General features: G+C 38.0%; 1 protein-coding gene across 1 annotated transcript; it reads left to right on the top strand.

Annotated features, from left to right (window-relative positions):
• The first annotated feature begins 399 nt into the window (after window positions 1-399).
• ncstn (nicastrin) lies at window positions 400-20,582 on the top strand. Its single transcript, XM_022678881.2, has 17 exons — window positions 400-530; window positions 2,316-2,417; window positions 2,704-2,827; window positions 5,459-5,577; window positions 6,784-6,929; window positions 7,312-7,462; window positions 8,592-8,704; window positions 8,971-9,123; window positions 9,350-9,454; window positions 10,271-10,348; window positions 10,494-10,663; window positions 12,343-12,445; window positions 12,561-12,659; window positions 12,823-12,919; window positions 14,126-14,289; window positions 16,789-16,998; window positions 18,000-20,582. The coding sequence occupies exons 1-17, from the start codon at window positions 473-475 to the stop codon at window positions 18,120-18,122; spliced, it is 2,115 nt and encodes a 704-aa protein (XP_022534602.1). The 5' UTR covers window positions 400-472; the 3' UTR covers window positions 18,123-20,582.
• Window positions 20,583-21,168: the final 586 nt, after the last annotated feature.

Raw genomic sequence — 21,168 nt, 5'->3', positions numbered from 1 at the left:
TCTATTTTTTTGAGATTCACTGTTAGTATATGGTACCTGTGGCAGAGCTGCAGCTATATTAATGAAATGTAATGCAGCCCAGGAGGTGGCAGTGTATGGCCACCACACAGAACAAACCAAAAACACACGTTGTAGATGAAGGTACCGTAACTTATAGGGAATAAGCGCATCTTTAAAAACATACAACCAGTAAATTAGACAAAAAAATACATGATAGAATGTATTCCAGCTTAGTGTGAAAATGTTAGTAAAGACTGTAAGAGTAAATCTAAGCTAATTCCAGTGTTTTTTCCATTTTAATTAATAGAAAATGTATATATTGTATTTATATTTTAAGTATGAGATGGAAAGGCCGGCCAGCAGATGGCAGTGCATGGGCAGGGCGCAGCACACACGAAAAAACACAGAGACCCGGAAAAAATAGAGCCTAGCTTCCTTTGTTTTGTGTAGTCGGCAGTTTTTAGGGAAGAAGATGGGTCCGGAGTCCTTCAGATGGTCTTATCTGCTGCTTATTAGTTTATTTTACTCCTGTAAGTAACATTTATCTGCTGTTTAAAGCGTTTATCTGACCTGTTTAACCGGTTAGTACCTAAACGGCCTGGGGTCGCTTTCCGTGTTAATCCGCGTCTGAACACCGGCTACACCTCACACTTTCTGACGCCCTGCTCAAACAACACGTTTATTTGGCTTATTTTACTTTAACCTGAGCTCCTTGCTTTTATTACACGTTGTTTATCCTCTATTCTTTCATGTGGTTATCTCAAATTATTTGTATTAGTCTTAATAATGAAAATAATAGGGATGTTCCTCAGGCTCAGTGAATGAGAGCAGGGTTAAAAGGCCTGTATACATTTATTGGACTTTAAACTAGTTTATTTGGGTCCTAGTTAGGGGTGTGTGATATCGTATTGTACGTAATAATATCGCCAATATTTTTTTGAATATCATGAACGATATTATACCCTGAAATATTGTCCCAAATCACCACCCCTAATGATCACATCAGGGTAGTAACTTACTTTTTACTGATTTAACAAAAGTCCAGTATCATTTATTTTACTTTAATACTGGATATATAAATATATCTAGAGTGAATTATTAGTATTATACCATTCTACGTCATTGACTTCTGTGACAAATCTGATAAAATTCTTGTATTTTTAATATACAAGAGTTAGGCATGTGGCGTATAATATCGTATGCAACAATAAAAGTTAGTGGTGTCAATTAAAAAAAAAGTTTATCCTCCTGAGACCTAGACTTTTTTTGCAAAAAACAATGTAGTGTGGTAAAAAAAAATCCTGTCATTTGAGATCGGAAGGACCCAGTTATTTCATAAACAAATTTGACTAAAACTAGTTTCAAACCTAAAAATTAGATTAGAGTTTGTATCCGGCCCATGCTTCTGTCTGAACTGGCTGTAGAAACATATGACTGGGATTCCCCTCAAATGCATTTAATGTTGTCATGTGACCACTAGATGGTAGGGGCAGTGTTTTAGAAAAATTAAGCATCATGCTGTAGAAGAAATGTGAGAAGCAGAAATGTAAATGTCCTCATATGAGGACGCAGGGCCTCAAGAGGATCTACTTGTATGTTTAAGGGGATAAAGCCACGGTGTGGCGCTTGAATAAAGAATGCATGATAAATTGGACAAAGTAAACTTTTTTTTACTTTGTTGTGAACATCTCAGCTTGGTTCCAAGGATTTTTGAATTAAAACTTATTTTGCTGAGAATAAAAGAGCGTTTTCACACCTGTATTTGGTTTCTATGGTCCGGATCAGTTCATTAATTTGTTTGTTTACTTAAACAAAGTATCTCCTTCTGTTTGGTTTGGTTTCACACAGGCATAAACCTAAACACACCAAAATGCGCACCAATAAACCTTGCAAGCACATTGTTTCATACAGTGCTCTTAGTGTGTAAACAACATGGAGCAGCAGCAGAGACATTGCTTTTTCATAGCAGTATATTATCTGGCTAATATATCAGTTTAAACTGCACCTTATCAGCAGTTTAGCTCAATTAAAAAGAAGTTTATTTGATAGCTGGGTCAAATTAAGACCAGATCATGTTTTCACCATGTTGGGCAGGGACAGGGCAGATCACGGCAGAAGTTGGGGTCAAACTTGTTGCTGTAATTAAGTTGCACGTTAAAAACAATACTGCTTTTCTGATTCCAAATTAATTGTGTGCATTAATGCTTTAACGCCGACAGCCCTACTAAATACACATGTTTTGAGTCTCATAAAATATTCAGATCTGTCACGTATATTGTGTTTATTAAATGTTTGTTCATTTTCTCCTGGTCTAGATGTCAGCTGTAGCTCTGTGGAGCAGAAGATCTACATTCAGCTGAACAACACGGTTCCCTGTGTCCGGCTCCTCAATGCCACACATCAGATAGGATGCCAGTGTAAGTCCCTAAGGGCAGCTCTTAACAATATAATATGTGTGCACTATGGTGGTACCATGAAATGTAATATTATAATCTGGCAATAATAGCTGTGTTTTGATTTTATGTGTTTTATTTATGTATAACTATATATAAATCAGTGCTTTTCATTTAATTTACTTTCATTGACTTTGGGATAAATCTAACACAAGCATTATTAATTAACACAAACAGATACTGATGTAAAGTTTCAGCTTAAGGCTTTATTTAACCCCTGATATTAATGAATATCCCCTCTGTGTTCTAGCCTCTATATCAGGAGACACAGGAGTCCTCCATGTGTTTGAGTCAGAAGCAGACCTGGAGTGGATTCTCACCAATGGCCCTCATCCTCCCTACATGGTAGTGATGGAGGCAGTCTTCTTCACCCGGTGCGTTTAGCATACTCTTTACACACGCTTAAAGTGGATCGTAGTTTTTACCTTTATACACAGTATTTAGTAAAGGTGGAAATAATATATATACATAGGGCTGCAACGATTAGTCGATCTAATCGATAATGTCGATTATTTAAATTTGTCGACTACAAATTTCGTTGTTGACTAATCGTTAATTTGTAACATTACACAAGTGCTGGAGACAGAAAAAACTAGGTCTGTGTCTCCAAAAGTGCCCAAACACAACATGTTACATATTTATTCACTAAATATCAGTACTCTTCACGTTTAAACAACATGTGGACATTTTAAATGTCTTTTGAATCTCATGTTTAGCAGTTTTTCTGTTGTTTTTAGAGATGGAGGACATGGCAGAAACAATCGTTGACTAATCAACTAATTGAAAAAATAAACAGCAACTGCGTTACTGAAGAGGATAAAATACTCCTAAATAAGCAAATATGAGGGATTATGGATTTATTGGCATCAGTTCACAGAATTTCATTATGAAAATATTCTTCTTTATGTTCTTTATTTAATTATAGTATCAGCAAGTGGAGTAATGGAGCAGCAACTTTAGTATTTTTCGCACTAAAAGGTGCACCCGATTATAAGGCGCACTGGCATTAAAAAGCCTTTTCTTTTAAAGTCAAACAAATCTATACAGATTTCTGTCTTGAAAATTGTTTATTTGGGTGAGGAAAGTGCTTCTGTTTATTTACCATAAGCATAGATTTCCAGTGTTTTGTCTTTGTATTAAGACAAGCGCTAGCCGCGGTTAGCAGTGCTAGCCTAACCCAGGGAGCTATTAGCTAGTAGTTTGTCCCATGTAGCTTATTTTAACATGGTTAACAGGGCAAAAGAGCTGGTGCTGCAGTTAGCAGCTAATGCTAATGCTGCTGCTCTCAGCCTCAGTGCTCTAGAAACTTCACTGAAACTCACCCTTATAATTGATAAACAGATTGGCTTTACTGCTTCTTAATACCTGACCGGTAATATTCATATATAAGGTGCACTGTCGATTTTTGTCAAAATGAAAGAATTAAGTGTGCTTCCTAGTCCAGAAAATACAGTAACTCAAATTAGGGGGTGAGTTTAAGAGAGTTTAGAGCTCCTATGTTTCAATGAATATATTGATATTTGACGCACTTTTTACATTACATTACATTACATTACATTTGGCAGACGCTTTTGTCCAAAGCGACTTACAATATTGAAGTGCAAATAATAGAAGAGGTTAAGTACAAAAATAATAGAAGTTAAAAACAAAACATCTATAGATAGGGCCTTAAGGAGGTCAGAGGGAAATAATGGGATAGAGGAGTAGAGAAGAGGAAGAAGGAGATGAGGTTAGAATTAGTTAGTTTGTTAGAGGTGTAAGGAGAGTAAGAGCTCTTTGAAGAGCTCTGTCTTCAGGAGTTTATTAAAGATAGTGAGAGATTCTCCTGATCTGGTAGTAGAAGGTAGTTAGTTAGAGGTGTTAGGAGAGTAAGTGCTCTTTGAAGAGCTCTGTCTTCAGGAGTTTCTTAAAGATAGAGAGAGATTCTCCTGATCTGGTAGTGGAAGGTAGTTTGTTCCACCATTGGGGAACTCTGTATGAGAAAAGTCTGGATTGCTTTGTGTGAGTGTTTGGTAAAGCGAGGCGACGTTCATTGGAGGAGCGCAGCGGCCGGGAGGTAGCGTAAGCCTTCAGGAGTGAGTGCAGGTAGGAAGGAGCCTGTACTGTCATCACCTTGTAGGCGATTGTAAGCGCTTTGAATTTGAAGCGATCAGCACCCTGTAGCCAGTGGAGCTCAATGAGCAGCGGAGTGACATGTGCCCGTTTTGGCTGGTTGAAGACCAAACGTGCTGCTGCATTCTGAATCATCTGTAGTGGTTTTATTACACAGGCCGGGAGGACAGTTAGCAGGGCATTGCAGTAGTCGAGGCGTGAGATTACCACAGCTTGTACCAGGAGTTGGGTGGCCTGTTGCGTCAGAAACGGTCAAATTTTTCCGATGTTGTAAAGCGCAAAGCGGCAGGATCGGGCAACTGAGGCCACATGGTGTGTGAAGAGAAGCTGGTCATCAATCATGACACCCAGGTTCCTAGCAACCTTTGTCGGTGAGAGAGAGAGAGAGAGAGTCGATGGTTATAGCAAAGTTGTGTTGAATAGAAGGTTTTGCTGGTATGACCAGAAGTTCAGTCTTTGAGAGGTTTAGTTGGAGGTGATGTTCCTTCATCCATGCGGATATGTCTGTCTTATCGATAGTGTATCAGAAACCAGAAAGATGTGATATTTTGCAATATTGATGCGCCAATAATATTTACTAATATACTTGTTTTTTTCTTATTGCATGCAGTATTATGCTATTGTATTATCATTACATCAGTTACATAAAATGGTTTTAAAATGATGATATTGCAAAAATTGCTTATTGTGACAGGCCTACATGAACTCATCTGAAACATCTAGGAATATGAAACATGCTCATTTGCATACTGCAGCTTTGCAGTCTTAGCATCTTGCACAGTCATAATGCATGCATGCTCACAAAAACTGTAGTTCCGTTCTGTAGTTCTTTACACCTACAAGATACAGTGTGTTATTTAATAGCTGTGTACTTTCTGTTGTCTTGTTTTTAGGCCGACCATGATGAGGATGAAGAACTCCAGCAGGGTGGCAGGAGTAGCTGTGATCAGCTCCAGCACAGCACCATCTGAGGGCTTCTCCCCACACACACGCTGCCCCAACCAGAACTCAGGTCAGATTCTCTTAAAACTAAAAAAGCACAAAACGTGTGGGGTTTGGGTCCAATGACTACAGGCGTTTTAACACCTGTATTTGGTTTCTATGGTCCAGATTAGTTGATAAGTTTGCCTACTTAGAGCATTTTTTCCCCCCTCTATTTGGTTTGGTTTCACACAGGAACAAACCTTAACACACCAAAATACGCAACAATAAACCACGCAAGCACATTGTCTCCTTTGATTGGTCAGAGCTGTCTAGTGCAGGAGCAAAAAAGTAAATATAGTAAGAAGATTCTGTGTTCCAGTCTGTATATCTGTTCAGATTGAAGCTGCTTTAACACAGAACGCTGAAAATTTTCAGCTGCACTTTCAAACACAGTGTTTCCAATGGGACTTGCAGCACAGATGTACACGTAGTAAACATGTTGAGTGTCGTGTGGCTGTAAGCAGTGAACGCTGCACATACCGCACTCTTAGTGTGTAAACAGCGTGGAGCAGCAGAGACAGCATTTGTTCATAGCTGTGGTAATTAGCGTTGTCTGGCTAATATATCAGATTAATCTGCACCTTATCAGCAGTTTAGCTCAAATAAAAGGAGTATATTTGATAGCTGGGTCGGATCGAGACCGGATCACGTTCTCACCACAGTGTGTGAAAACTGATACTTTAAAGTAGCAGTCCGTATTTATTATTATTCTAAACTGAAAGCAGAAGCATCTCTGGCTGGAGAAGAATATGGATAAAATATTGTGTTTAATGGTGCCAGTGTGCTGGAATGACCATCCCTGCTAGCCTAATACAGTATATTCATTCAAAAAACTGGGGTGTCGAGTCTCTTTCGAGGGAGTTCTTCTTGTGGCCACGTCACACGTCTATAAGTACTTGCGTCACACGTACAGCCTTTAAAAGAGGATCTGGCTCAGTTTTACTGAGTGGCTGGTGGGGCAATGGAGACTTCAGAAGGGGAAACTCAGAGCTCAGTAGCTCATTCACTCATAATTAAAACAAAGTGTGTAGTTGACGTTTCTGACTGACTGTGCTATATCTCTCTCTGACTGAACATAACCTTGAATCGGACTCATCCGCTCTGAAAGGAGACCGCATCACACCCACCCAGTTTAAAATGATTCTTCCGCATGCTCGGTGCAATTACCCATTCTCACCAGAGAGGGCCCTAAATCCCCAGAGTATTTAAGTATGTAATGTATGTTTTCTGTCAGGTGTTTATGGAGAGAGCTACGGTCCAGAATTGGCCAACTGTAACAATACAGTGTGGAATCCTCTGGGAAACAACCTGTCCTACGAAGACTTCGCCTTCCCCATCTTCTTTCTGGAAAATGATAATCAGACCCAGGTCATCCGCAAGGTATATGGGTGTGTGATTTGCTTGTGTGTCAGTGAGGCACAAATGAGTTTAAGTGGAGAAGGGTGAGAATAAAGGTGTTTGGTTACTGGATATGCTAGGCTAATGTTGCTAGAGAATGTAACAGCTGTAATGTCTCAGCTTTGTAAATACAGGCTAAAACCTTAAAGTTTATGCTTCGCAACTGTATTGAAAATCTGTTTTTGCTAATAGCGTAAGTAAATCTTTGTTTTAACAGTTATGTTTTATAATTTATGTATTTTATATTTATTTTATAATAGATCTTATAGGCTTATATGTGTCAGGAAAGAAGTGTAGATAATGTGTCAGCTTCAGTTAAATGCTGAGTATAATTAATGTTATGTCATATCTCTTATTTCGGCAGTGCTATGAGGATCATAACGTGCGTGTGAATGGCACCGCCCCCGAGTACCCGCTCTGTGCCATGCAGCTGTTCTCTCACATGCACGCAGTCACAGACACTGTGACCTGCATGAGACGCACTGACCTCCAGAACAGCTTCAGCATCAACCCAGGTACACGCACAGTTTGTGTACTGTGTGTAGTTATACAGTCAGATACAGTACAGGCCAAAAGTTTGGATTCACCTTCTCTTTTTCAATGCGTTTTCTTTATTTTCATGACTATTTACATTGTAGATTCTCACTGAAGGCATCAAAACTGAAATAACTGAAAACATGTTATATATTCTGAAAACATGTTTCTTCAAAATAGCCACCCTTTGCTCTGATTACTGCTTTGCACACTCTTGGCATCATTCTCTCAATGAGCTTCAAGAGGTGGCCACCTGAAATGGTTTTCAGTCTTGAAGGAAGGAGTTCCCAGAGGTGTTTATTAGCACTTGTTGCCCCTTTGCCTTCTTCACTCTGTGCTCCAGCTCACCCCAAACCATCTGGATTGGGTTCAGGTCCGGTGACTGTGGAGGACAGCTCATTTTTTGTTAAGTACATAAAACCCCACATGTGTTCATTCATAGTTTTGATGCTTCAGTGAGAATCTACAATGTAATTAGTCATGGAAATAAAGAAAACGCATTGAATGAGAAGGTGTGTCCACACTTATTTATATATATATATGTATAGTTGAGCTTAGATCTGGCCCAATAAATCAAGCTTGATGCTACTTGAGCCTGATCTGTCCCATAAACTGTCACTTTGAGCCTGATCCAGTTTTAAACCCCTTATTTTTTGTCAGCAGAGCTTTAAAACCTACCTTTTAATTCTATTTAATTCTATTTAATTCCGAATGTTAATAAACAGTGCAACATGGAAGAACTTCATCTTTAGTATGTAGCAATACAGTGGTATGAAAAAGTTTCAGGATTTTCCATTTTAAATCATTGGTTGTTCAAATCAGCAATTTCAGTTAAAGATATCATATAGCTGAGGAAGTGAAATAAAGGTTAAAGTATTTACAGAAAGTATGCAATAATTCTTTAAATACGATTAGGCATGGGATTTGTAAAGGAATTTATAGGATTTTATAGGATTTATAAAGGAAAATCATGGGTACCCAAACTTTTTCATACCACTGTAAGCTGTAAAGCACTTTATTCAGGACTTCAGTCCAACTCTAGGTTTAAATAACTGTCTGTGAAAATTATGGGCTGCTTTAGCACACTTGTGTTCCTGATTTTTTTCTCAGAGAAACTGTGTGATCCACTCAATGATTTCAATGTGTGGGCATCCATCCGGCCTCTCAACAGCAGCATCAAGGGCCACAAGGAGAACGAGAGCGTGGTCATAGCAGCAACCAGGGTAAGTTTCAGACGTTCAGTCACACACAGGACCAATTCTAGGCTTATTTGGGGGAGTAGCTCCTATTTCCTAACTTTTTTCCCATGTCACATTTTCACGTCACTTTTTTCTGTGTGGAGCTTTATTGCGTTTTCTTTTAACACTATTACAATACAGTATATTCTTATAATCTTGTTTAGATTTAAATCCATTTTGTGAGAAGAGTGAAGGGAACGTTTATCTTTCTAGCTGTAGCTGATCTCTCTCTCTCTCCCTCTCACACACAGCTGGATGGGAGGTCGTTTTTCTGGGATGTCGCTACATCAGCAGAAGGAACGGTTTCCGGTATCGTGACTCTCCTGGCTGCTGCACAGGCTCTTTATCCTGTCACTCAAGAAGCTCCGCCTCCACGCAACATCTTCTTCACCTTCTTCCAGGGGGTAAGTGATGGGGAAATGTTTAAATGTTTGAATGAATAATATTTAATATGTGGGTAATCGTGTTTTGGCCAAAATAATCAAACTGAATTAGAAAATTAAATATTCAGTTTCTTGATGCATTAAAGTGAAGGTTTCCTTAAGGTTTGCTCATGCATTTATTTTAGCTGCATGTACTGAGGTGTGTTTGTGTGTAACTCTTAGTTACATCTTTTCCATCTCCTCTCAGGAAGCCTTTGATTACATTGGTAGCTCCCGGATGGTGTATGATATGCAGAACGCTAAATTTGTCATCGACATGGACAACGTTCACTCACTGCTGGAGATCGGACAGGTTTGTATGGATGCATTGTAGCATTGTAACACACACACACACCTCTTTATTTTAGTACCATGTCAGCATTCAAGCAAGGTTTATGTGAATTAAAAGGGCAAATATATCCAATATTAAAGTCCTATATGTATTACATAAAAGTGAATATGTGCAATATTAGTGATCCATGTGTATTATGTATATGCGAGTACCCATATGCAGAATTGGGTAATTTTTTTGTAAAATTTAAATAAGTGTGTATAAAAACAAAAAACAAGGAATGGAAATTAATAGACTATGGTGCCAAAATAGTATCACAATATTTCAGAAAATCTGTTGGATAATCAAGTCAAGTCAAGTCAAGTAGTTTTATTGTCAATGCTGCATATGTACAGGACATACAGAGAATTGAAATTACGTTACTCTCCTTCCCAATTTTACAGCAAGTACAGATAATGGATAATAAAGAAAAAGGGGAGACACTATGTGTACAATACAGCAGCAGGGACACAGACATACATGAGACAGAACAAGGTGCAGTAGTGGTGGGGGTGAAATAGATATATAAATAGAAATAAAAAGAAATAAAAATATAATCTAAATGAGTGGGAGACACTATATGTACAATACAACAAAAACACAATAGACATTAGACATAATGATCATTAGACATAATGACATAATGATCTTAGCGAGATGACAAAACATTGCAATTTGCATTGCAAAAAAAAAAAATATATATATATATATATATATATATATATATATATATATATTACCTATATGTGCTCTACCTGTATGTAATAACACTTCATATTTATTGTTTTTTTTTTTTAGGTTGGGCTAAGAAACGGATCAAATCTGTGGATTCATTCAGACCCTGTATCTCGTAAAAACAGCTCTGTGAATGAGGAGGTGAGTGATTAAAGGAATGAGAGAGAGAGAGAGAAAGAGAGGAATGGGTGTAAAATGTTAATGGTTGTAAATTGAAATAATACCATCATGAACTTGTCTTGTCTTGTTCATCTCGTTCATTCTGTTCTTTCTTGCTCTTTTCCAGGTTGATAAGCTGGTGAAAAATATGCAGTCTGTGGCCTCCTCTCTCAAACTCTCAGTGGAGGAGCCGGGTTCCTCTCAGGCCTTACCTCCATCCTCCTTCCAGCGCTTCCTGAGGGCTCGGCCAATCCCAGGCCTGGTGCTCGCAGACCATCAATCAGCCTTCATCAACAGGTACTGCATGTAACCTGCTGAGCCACATGATTGGCATTTCATTGGTTGATATTAGGAATATGTTTCGACTGATGCAAAGGTATGAGTGAGAGGGAATTCCAGATCATACTGTTTAGAGTGCTGTGGACAGGTTTAGTGTTGTGTAAATTAAATACTGCACCACACCAGTCCAACAATAGTGCATAAAAAGTGATTTCAAAGGATAATATTAGGAGTACACTGAATTAAAAGCTTTTCATAGGTTTCATACATTTTCATTAAATTTCAGGGTTCGTAGGATCATGAAAAACCTGGAAAAATCATGGAATTTAAAAATAGCAATTGGACTGGATAAGTTTTGGAAAAGTAAAAATACCCAGAAAGTTTTGGCCAAGTCAAATTTGCAATTTGCAATTCACCAATGTGTTATTCTATTTAACGATTGAGAAAAAAAAAACATATTTTGAGCAAACAAATCAGCTCAGAGTTAATTCAGTAATTTATCCCTACAGAATGGAGCTCTCAGGATCTGCCACACATTTTATTATTATTAAAGATTGTGTCAACATTTTTTATCATTATAGTTTTTTGATTTTTTGGTTTTACTGTCCATGTCTGTACTGATGTTTTAAGGATGGTATGGTCATGAAATTTTGCCTTGAAAACAAAAAGTAATGGAAATTTATTATTAAAAAGTGTTTGAACCCTGCAATTTGGCAAATACAAAGCTTAAATAACCGGAATGTTACCCGGCACAGCTTTTTAAATGTAAATTAGTTATTATTTTTTTAATCAAACCTGAAAACTTGATTGTGTATCTGTTTAAACCTAGATATTTTTTTATTGTCCCTATTTAAGGCTAAATTATTATTATTAATTATACTTCTGTTTCGAACCTACGGCGTAGTCTAGAGTGCACTATGCAGCGGGCGCCAGGCTTGATGAACCAATCACAGCTTTGGCTGTCCATATTGCATCACGCATAGTTACATTTATGAAGACGTAAACGTCAGGGCCACACCTTTGGGTTAAATGGGCCTATATGGGTTAATTTTGTAAAATTTGTAGAGTTTTTCAGTATTTGAATAATAGTTTTAACACTGAAACAAATGCAACTGTTTAATTTTTTAATGTGTAACAGCTTTAACTAGAGATGGGCTGTTTTTCGTGTTAGAGGCAGATAACCTTTCGTCTCCATCAGCCTTTAACAAGCCACAATAAACTTCCCAGGCTGAGTTCTGATTATTTCCACCTTTTAAAGGCCACAGTAGACCAAAGCTGGATGGTGCTACATCCAGTACCTTTGAAATGAGGTGGGGTGGTGATCATCCAACATCCTGTCTTTCTAATGGTCTAATGTCACTAAATGCATTAAAATCCTTACAGCAATGCTCCAGTATCCAGTAGAAAGACTTCCCTGGACAGTAGAGACAGATACTCTAAACATAAGCAGGATAAACACATCACAATACTTATACTATATATATATATATATATATATATATATATATATATATATATATATATATATATATATATATATATATAAAACAATAAGTCTTTATCAATTTTCAGTGTTAAATCTCTAGAGCAGTAGATCTCTTAGAGAACATACACTTGAAGGGTGTGGTCAGAAATCATAAACCAATTTATTGAGAGGAAGTGTGTTGAATATGAGTTCTTTGGCATGTCTGATACAGGTACTACGAGAGTCTGTACGACACACCTGCATACCTGAACTTGACGTATCCACCAGACCTGAGCCCAGAGGAACAGCTGGAGTACGAGACAGAGGCTGCCAAGGTACCAAAACCCAATAATGCACTATTCTAGCCCAATAATGACCAATCCAACCAGACATGCTTGTCTTGATTTCTCTAATGTTCTAATATTCTTATGTTTTTTTCCTTATGCTTAGTCTCTCAGTGAAGTGGCTACTCTAGTTGCTCGCTCGCTCTATACTCAGGCTGGAGGAGATGACCAGTTTCTCAGCAACATCACTGCAGACACAAAGACAGTGAGTCACATGACCACAGCACATGATGCAGTCATTTGTTCCTCATATGATCAGATGCCCGAAGGAGTGGAACTGCTAAGCTCAGCTGGAACTGAAATAACTCATTATACTATTCTAATCCTCTCCTACTCTCTTTCCCTCCCTCCCCCTTTCTTTTTATTAGGTGGCCAAGCTGCTGTATGGGTTCCTGATCAAGTCTAATAACAGTTGGTTCAGTTCACTACTGCCTCCTGAGGCACTTGGACGGGGTTCAATTCTAGGTGCGGCCGTGATCTATAACTCAAAGTCCAAATAATTGTGTGTGCTTGAGTAAAATGAACATTGCTATTTTATTCTATAAACTACAGACAACATCTCTCAAGTTACAAATAAAAATAGTGTTATTTAGAGCATTTATGTGCAGAAAATGAGAAATGGCTGAAATAACGAAAAATATACAGAGCTTTCAGACTCCAAAAAATGCAAATAACAAGTTCATATTCATAAAGTTTTAACTTTAAGAGTTTAGTAATCAATATTTGGTGGAATAACCCTGTTTTTTATCATAGTTTTCATACATCTTGGCATGTTCTCCTCCACCAGTCTTACACACTACTTTTTGGATAACTTTATGACAGTCCTGGTGCAAAAATCCAAGCAGTTCAGCTTGGTTTGATGGCTTGTGATCATATATATGATACATATGATTATTATTATTATTATTTTTTTTTTTATAATTTTATTTCTAATTTTTCCCATTTTTATCCCCAATTTACACGGCCAATTACCCAACCCACTCATTAGGACTCCCCCTATCACTAGTAATGCCACAACACACCAGGAGGGTGAAGACTAACACATGCTACCTCCGATACATGTGAAGTCAGCCACCGCTTCTTTTCGAGCTGCTGCTGATGCAGCATTGACGAGCAGCCAGCGCGCTTGGAGGAAAGCACACTCCGGTACATCAGCTCACAGACGCCCTGTGCTGCAGACATTACCCTAGGAGTGATGTGGGGAGAGAGCGCCATCTACCCACCCAGAGGGAGCAGGGCCAATTTTGCTCCCTCTGACGCCAGCAGCTTAATGGCAAAGCTGCATGAGCGGGGGTTCGAACCTGCGACCTCCTGCTCATAGTGGCAGCGCCTTAGACCGCTGGACCACTCGGCGCCCCATACATATGACTTTTTGAGCAGATAAACGTTAACCTTTTGGCAACATCCCTAATGCTAGACATAGAGTAGAGAGTTGGAGAGTTGGAGATGCTCCAAATGCTCCAAATATAGAAGAAATCCTTCCCTGGACAGCAGAGAGAGTTGCTCCAGCAAAATCAGTAAACCTTTTATTATTCTTATTAAATACCATTGAATTTGTAAGGAACTGTGATTGAGCAAAAAGTCTGAATACTTTTTGTCTAAATAGTGTATATGTTCTTGTTTAGATATTTATATATTCACTGACTCTTTTATACCTTTCCTTCTCTGTAGGGACCGGCGCTCCTCAGTACTACATCGGCTTGCGGCTGGACAACACTGTAAAGAGCGTGACTCGATTTGTCCAGTTTATTCTGGCCAACATGACCGGGACGGTCCTCAGCCTTAACCAGAGTCAGTGCCAGAACCCCAACAGCGTTCCTGACCAGAGCAAAGACGTAAGTGTCCCTCTGACTAACCAAAGGATACAATCCTATCATCATATTTGCCCAAAAAACAAAACATTTTTTACAGGCTATTCTGTGCCTTATAATTGCAGTTTTAGTTATTGGTCAGTTGCTGCTGTGATAGAAAAGAGGAACATGCCTCAATCCTCAATTTTTGGAAAAAGCTTCCCCTCTGATTTAACAATTTAATAGCATAAAACATAAATACCTATTAGAATAGAATAGCTATTTAAACCCAAATCTTTTACAGGGTTCGTACGGTCATGAAAAACCTGGAAAAGTCATGGAATTTTTGAAAATAACAATTTCCAGGCCTGGTTACGTTTTGGAAAAAAAATAAAAATGCCCATAAAGTTATGGAAATATGGTAAAGTCATGGAAATTTGCAATGTACAAATGTGTGTTTCAATTTATGGACTGAGAAAAGCCATTTTGAGCTAAAAAAAAAAAAAAAAAACATCAGCTCAGAGCTAGTTCAGTAATTTTGCCCAAAACATTTTATAATTGAAGATTGTGTGTCAACATTGCTTGATCACATGGTCCTGAAAATATATTGGTTACTGCTTTAAACTTGTCATGCAAACATTATTACAGCAGAAAACAAATGATGGAAACAGAACAGGGGTCAGTGAGGTCTCCATCAAAGTGGACGAGCAGTCCTCTCTTGTAAATTTACTCCATTATGGTGCCATCCTCTAGTTTAACATGATTTATTAGTCTCATCCGCATAATAATTGCATGTAAAATGGCTTTGAATGTGTATATATGGATTATTTGAGAATAATAATTACACAAAAATCACTTTAGTGAACAGCAGGTGGAGCTGTGTAACTTTATACCTTTACATTATATGGACAAGTTTAATGGGAGTTCATTGCAACAAGTGTATAAAATCAAGCCTTTAGCCATCTAGTCTGCCCTTACAAATTACAGTTAGTGAAGGAATGGGTGTTTCTGAAGATCTTACTGAACTCCAGCATGATACTGTATTTTCTTTGTATACTTTATTAATAAAGTATCGCAGAACAACACAACACACATGCTTACAAAATACCAATATGCAAAAAGATATACATTGGCAACAGAGCATCTAAAACAAAAATATAGAAAAGAAAAAGAAGAAAGAGAGGAAGGAAGAGGGAGAAAAAAACAGGCTGTCAAGTACCGACATTATAGAGAAGTAAAGACAGTAGATTGTGCTGACATGTCACATGAAAAAATAAATATCAAATACCAAATATAAGTGGGACTGATATGAAACTAGGACCCTCCCAGGTTATTCAGGACTGCTCCCCAAACATTCTGAAAAGATTTTGTAAGAGTCACTGCAATGTAACCTGTTCATTTGTATGATAAATAACATCTCATTTAACCACCTCTTAAAACATGGTGCCACTGGGGACTTCCATGGTAGAAGTATGACTTTTTTTTATGCTGCAACCATATCCGCCAGTAGAGCTTGCGTTTGTGCAAATGAAAAAGAAACAGAGCTGGCAAAATCGCCGAAGATATCAAGTTTGCAATCTGGGACAATGTCCACATTGAAAGCATCTGAAAACCACTGAAAGATATCAATCCAGTAATCATGAAACACAGGGCAAGATCAAACTTGATGTGACGAGGAGTGTGGTACTGTATTTAATAGAATAGCACCACTGCAATATTAAGATCAGCTGTTGAAATGTTTAATTTCTCCTAGATTTTACCATAGGAGAGAAGGGCTGGGTGATATGGATCAAAAACTATATCTCGATATTTTTTTCTGAATTGCGATATACGATTTATATCTAGATATTTTTTTTCATCCCATAAGATAATATAAAAAAGATTATTTTGAGACAAAGCTACATGTTCTAAATATTATATTGGTACTTTTATAATTCAGGCCGTATACTGTGTATTAGAGTAGCCTAGCAGTTATAGCAGCATTTTATGTAATCAACAACTGAAAGTCATTTCAAATTATACTAATTATAAACATATAAATAAACAATTCCTCAAATTATTATTTTTTTTTATACAAGGGATATATATAAAAAAATACATTGTGCATTTGAAAAAAGAGCATCTAAAGTGCATAAAAAGTGCAGTTTGAGATTTGTGTAAATCTGGGCTGAAACTGTGTCAGGTCAATTCTCATAATTCTCAGTTTTTTTTTTTTATAGAGAACGGCATCTGAATGAGCTTCGTATCTCTCCTCTTATCTTATATCGCATATGAAAATATATAGATCTTTTTTTAAATCTCGATATATCGCCCAGCCCTATAGGAGAGTGATTATTATTGAAAATTTAAATAGTTTAGGATCCACAGCAACAGAGCGGGGCTCTGCAGAGCTCCTCCCCCAGGTTGTTAAAATTGCCAAAAAGGGAACAGACTACACACTAATGTTTGTTACTGTTACTGATTTAGAATGGGAGGTCATAAAAGCGTTTGTCGTAATGTTTACCATAAATGTCTGTGTCTCTTCTTTTTCTTCCTCTCTCACAGTTGTACTCGTACTCGTGGATATCTGGGCCTGTCTCGGCTAACGGCACAGCAGAATCCTATTGTGTCCGTGCCTCTGTGCGCCTGTCTAAAGCACTTTCCCCTGCCTTCGAGCTTCTGGAGTACGGCTCCAGGGAATACTCCACGTGGACAGAATCGCGCTGGAAGACTATAGGGGCACGCATCTTTCTGGTGGCTAGTCCAGAGCTAGAGGTAAAGGCACTTCTGAGATACCCATATATTAATGGGCACGGTTACTCCCAAGGTGGCTCAATTTACTAGTGTGATTGCTACGAACAGGACGACGTCAGTAATGCGCTGTTCTTGTAAAGCAACATGGCAGCGTTGTGCCGATTTCAGCACCCCTGCCAGGAAAAGCACCCCCCCTCTCGGGATTGCACAATAAGTTGATATGTATGTAACCGTGACTGTGGTTACTGTGACTTTTGGCACATATTTGTAAGTAAGCTAAGGCGTATTTTATCTCTGTGCTTCTTGATAAAAAAAAAAAGAGACGGTGCATTGCATGGCAGGGGTGTTGAATTCACACTGGCAAGCCCACTAAACAGTGAGTGATGACGTAAGCGTGCTCGGGCACGGATTGTTTAAACGCAGTGTGAGTGCAGGCAAGCGGGGAGTGGGGAGGTTACAGAGCTGTTCTTCAGCATGATTCAACCAAACTGTGCCAAATGTTTATACACCCTTAATTTTAATCACTTTTATCGACAACTGTGTCTTCATTTTCCCTATATGAAAAGTAGTTTTTGCACCACTGCTATTGATGCTAGCATAATGTTGCTTCATGTGTTATCTAATACTGTTATTACAGACCTGCCAACATGTACGCACCTCTTAGTATGTTCTTAAGTACGCATATTGTCTGATCTTGCATTATATGTCACTTTTAGTCAAGTTGTCACTGAATTTGATTCTGCCTTTGAGCCACAGAGATCTGTAAGAGAGTGTAAGGAGAGTGCTTTCAGCCAATCAGAGTGTGTTGTTTTCACCCAACTGCTCCTCCTTACGTAGCTTCACAAGCAGTAAACTCCTCCAGATAAACCATTAAATTAAGTGATAAAAAATAAAATTCTAGAATTAGCCAATTTTTTTTTTATCACGTCATTTATTTTAGTTTATTTAATTTTTATAATGTGCAGGTAATTGATATATTTAATTGTCTTTTTTTTTTTTCTTTGTCTGTTCCCGCCTCCAAGATGATGACACTAGGAGTGGGCGTGGCCGTCTTGATTGTGTCTCTTTTGGTGACATACTTCATCAGCTCGAAGGCGGAGCTTCTGTTTAGCTCAACCCGAGAGGCCCCAGCAACCACCTACTGAAAACATCCAGGCTGTAACCCAACACATCACCCCCCTCCCCAAACACACACACACACACACACATTTTGCAGCTTTTAACTTAATTCAATACCACTATCCATATTCTGGCATTAAGAACGTACATGGCTGACGTTTGCACGCCAGCAGAGAGCAAAGGACCATCTATAGTAGGACAGTTTACACACATTTTCACACTGAGACACACACACACACATTCACACACACTCCTCAAATTCAGTTATTCAGCCCATCCAGAACATGTACTATACTGTACACTTAAAGACTGTAACTGTGTAACTGGACTTGGCCACACTGGTCTGAACTGGACATGATTTTAAGGCCAGGGTTAAGGAAAGATGTTCATATTCATTTACTTTGTTTTTCCTTTTTTTTTAATTGCCAGATTTTATTTGTGCTTACTGTACTTTGGTTTGGGTTTGGCACTAATATGAATGATTAGTTTGTGTGTGTATGTGAGTGTATGATCACTAAATTGTGTGTGTGAGCATTAAATTGGTTAAGTGTGTAGGTTTGTGTGTGACTGAGGCAATTGTATTTATGAAGCTTAAAATCTGACATATTTACGTATTTAAATCTGAATTTTGATTAGGTTTACTTAAACCGGGATTAGGCTTAGTTTAGGACTACACAGCATTTACGCTGCGTTCACACAGCAGGTAAACGTGGCCCAAATCTGATCTTTTACGTCATATGTGACACAGGTGTGTCATTTGTGTGGCTTCATAATACCCTGATATACTTCAGTATGTGGTATTGAAATCTGACACATACATAACTAATTCACAGCAATGTCTGAATACTCTGTCTGAATGTCCAGATCGAAATTTATGCGACTTTTATGTCAAACAGAAGAAAAATATACTGTGAGGAGAAAGGAAAGTGACCATGAGTAGACAGGAAAATGGACAACAGCAGTGAGAAAGGGATTCATTGGCTGAAAACAAGACAACAGACCTCATAAATATCTGGACTGATGTATTTTTTCTAATAATATTACAAAGCTAATGTCGCAGCAGTGTGGTGTTTCTAATAATTTGGCTGCAGCATCTAAGGAAAATAAAAATAACAAGTCCTTTTTACAGCGAGCTAAAGAGAATTCTCAGAGATGAGCTCAGGAGCTGCAGTCAAAAAGATCTGACAAAGATTTAAGTGAAACTTAATGTGAAGCATTGCTCTTTTGCGTATTCATGTTGCTTGCAAAGCGTAAAGCGTTCAGACAGATGTTAGATATTGGTCACATTTTAAAAGATTGTGTGAACAGCCTAAACTACATATCGAATTAGGTTGAACATGTTTACCTGCTGTATAAATGTACCCTTTGATTTCCTATTGAAATGAGAATTTAGTTTGGGACTGGGCTTAATGCCTGTCCTGGAAATCAACCTGAATTGTTTATTGGCATAATTCATAAATTTAAACAGTAAAGGTGTTTTTTGTGTGTGTTTTGAGCTTGTGATGTGAAATTTTACTGTTGGAAAAAAAGACAAAAAATTTAAATTCATCCATAAATTCTAATATATCTTTTAAAAGTTTCTTGTGAATCTGAATTGATTTAAATCTGAAAGTGGGCTGGGTTTTATTTTATTTATTTTCTTCAACAGCAAAATTCATCACATGTTCAAAACACTAATTCTAATTTAATAAATACAAAAAAAAGAAAGGTCAGACAGTGCCAGTATAATGTCCAGTATATTTATTTGATTAAAGGCCTTTATGTAAAGGCTTTTATACGGGTGCTGTCTGACTTTTCAAATTTGTTGTTATGGATTCAGCATGTGAAAAGTTTAGTTTTAGGAGGGCAGCCTGTTTGTTTGATCCTTTTGAAAAATGTAAAAAAAAAAAAAAAAAAAAAAATACACCATTAAATAATTAAAGTGTATCAAAAGCAAACGTTAAGCAAATTTAATTTAAATACTTGCATCTGCTTTTAAGCTCCATAGTATGTGCAAGTCTGAAATCGAGTGCTTTGTGTATATTTCTGAAATCCAGTGTGTAAGTATGTGTGTGTGTATAAGTGTACATGTGGGGGAATGTGAACGCAGTATGTGCAATAGTTGTAGCGGAGTTCATTTGATTTTCTTTCTCTGTGTAAATTCTCCTGAAGAGAATGTAACCTCTGACCCCCGGAGGAGGAGGGTCAGCTCACAGCCGAATGACCACTACTAAACTCTTCAGTCCCGAGCGGACGGAGGCGCTGGGCTTCTTATCGCCTCACTGTAACTGTAAATGACTCTGCTATTACCGTGTTTCCAGATTAGACACACAGAGCTTTGAAGAACCAAATCAACTATGATGGCAGCATTTTATTTTTTTTTCCACGATGATGAGTGAGCTGAAATATTTTGATTTATGATGTCATTATTTTTCTCTGAGAAACAGAGAGAGGTTAGGAATCGATGCCTTGATTACTGAATAAACACGGCTTATTTTACAACTGAAGATTTGTTTGTCTTTTTTAAAATTATTATTTAATTATTATAAAACTTGTTTGGTTGTACACTGACATGCATAAAGTCACAGGACAGGAAGGAACTAGTATGGTGTCCCATGATTTTGACATGTCTTGTGTAAGCTAAAGCATAATAATGCTTTCTATGAGGTATTCCCACTATACACACAGGACACTGTGGATTAAGGAATATTAAGTGCCTTCAAAACTCTGAAAATAGGACATTTAAACCATCGGTCACCCAGCAGGCTTTGTCAGACAGCCATAATTCATGTTACCTTGCCATGAACATGCCTTACTCACAAGATAACACCTCACAACTTAGAGTGGGAGTGCTCCAAAGTCACCCCCTATCAATTTACATTCTTCTGTCCCATACATTTTGGCATATCCCCCTACTAAGCCAGATAAAAATTGTTTGGATGTTAGCTTAGCCAGCTAGCTAACTCTCCTGCTGTCCTTCTGTCCCCGCCCTCCTCCGGCTCATGGAGGTAGGTGGTCCTTCGCGGACCATGGAGGTTTTAGCCAATAACATTCGCTAAGGGAGGTGACCCTGGGCCCGCCCTCAAACTGTCA

Source organism: Astyanax mexicanus, chromosome 4, assembly GCF_023375975.1.
Source record: "Astyanax mexicanus isolate ESR-SI-001 chromosome 4, AstMex3_surface, whole genome shotgun sequence".
NCBI classification, from domain to species: Eukaryota; Metazoa; Chordata; class Actinopteri; order Characiformes; family Acestrorhamphidae; genus Astyanax; species Astyanax mexicanus.
This window is presented reverse-complemented; position numbering and strand designations above follow the sequence as displayed.

Excerpts from the sequence above, each read along its gene's own strand:
- ncstn (XM_022678881.2), top strand. The coding sequence starts at position 473 with ATGGGTCCGGAGTCCTTCAGATGGTCTTATCTGCTGCTTATTAGTTTA. Across the intron at positions 12,920-14,125 it reads TGGACGGGGTTCAATTCTAG|GGACCGGCGCTCCTCAGTAC; the intron begins GTGCGGCCGTGA and ends CCTTCTCTGTAG. Across the intron at positions 14,290-16,788 it reads TTCCTGACCAGAGCAAAGAC|TTGTACTCGTACTCGTGGAT; the intron begins GTAAGTGTCCCT and ends CCTCTCTCACAG.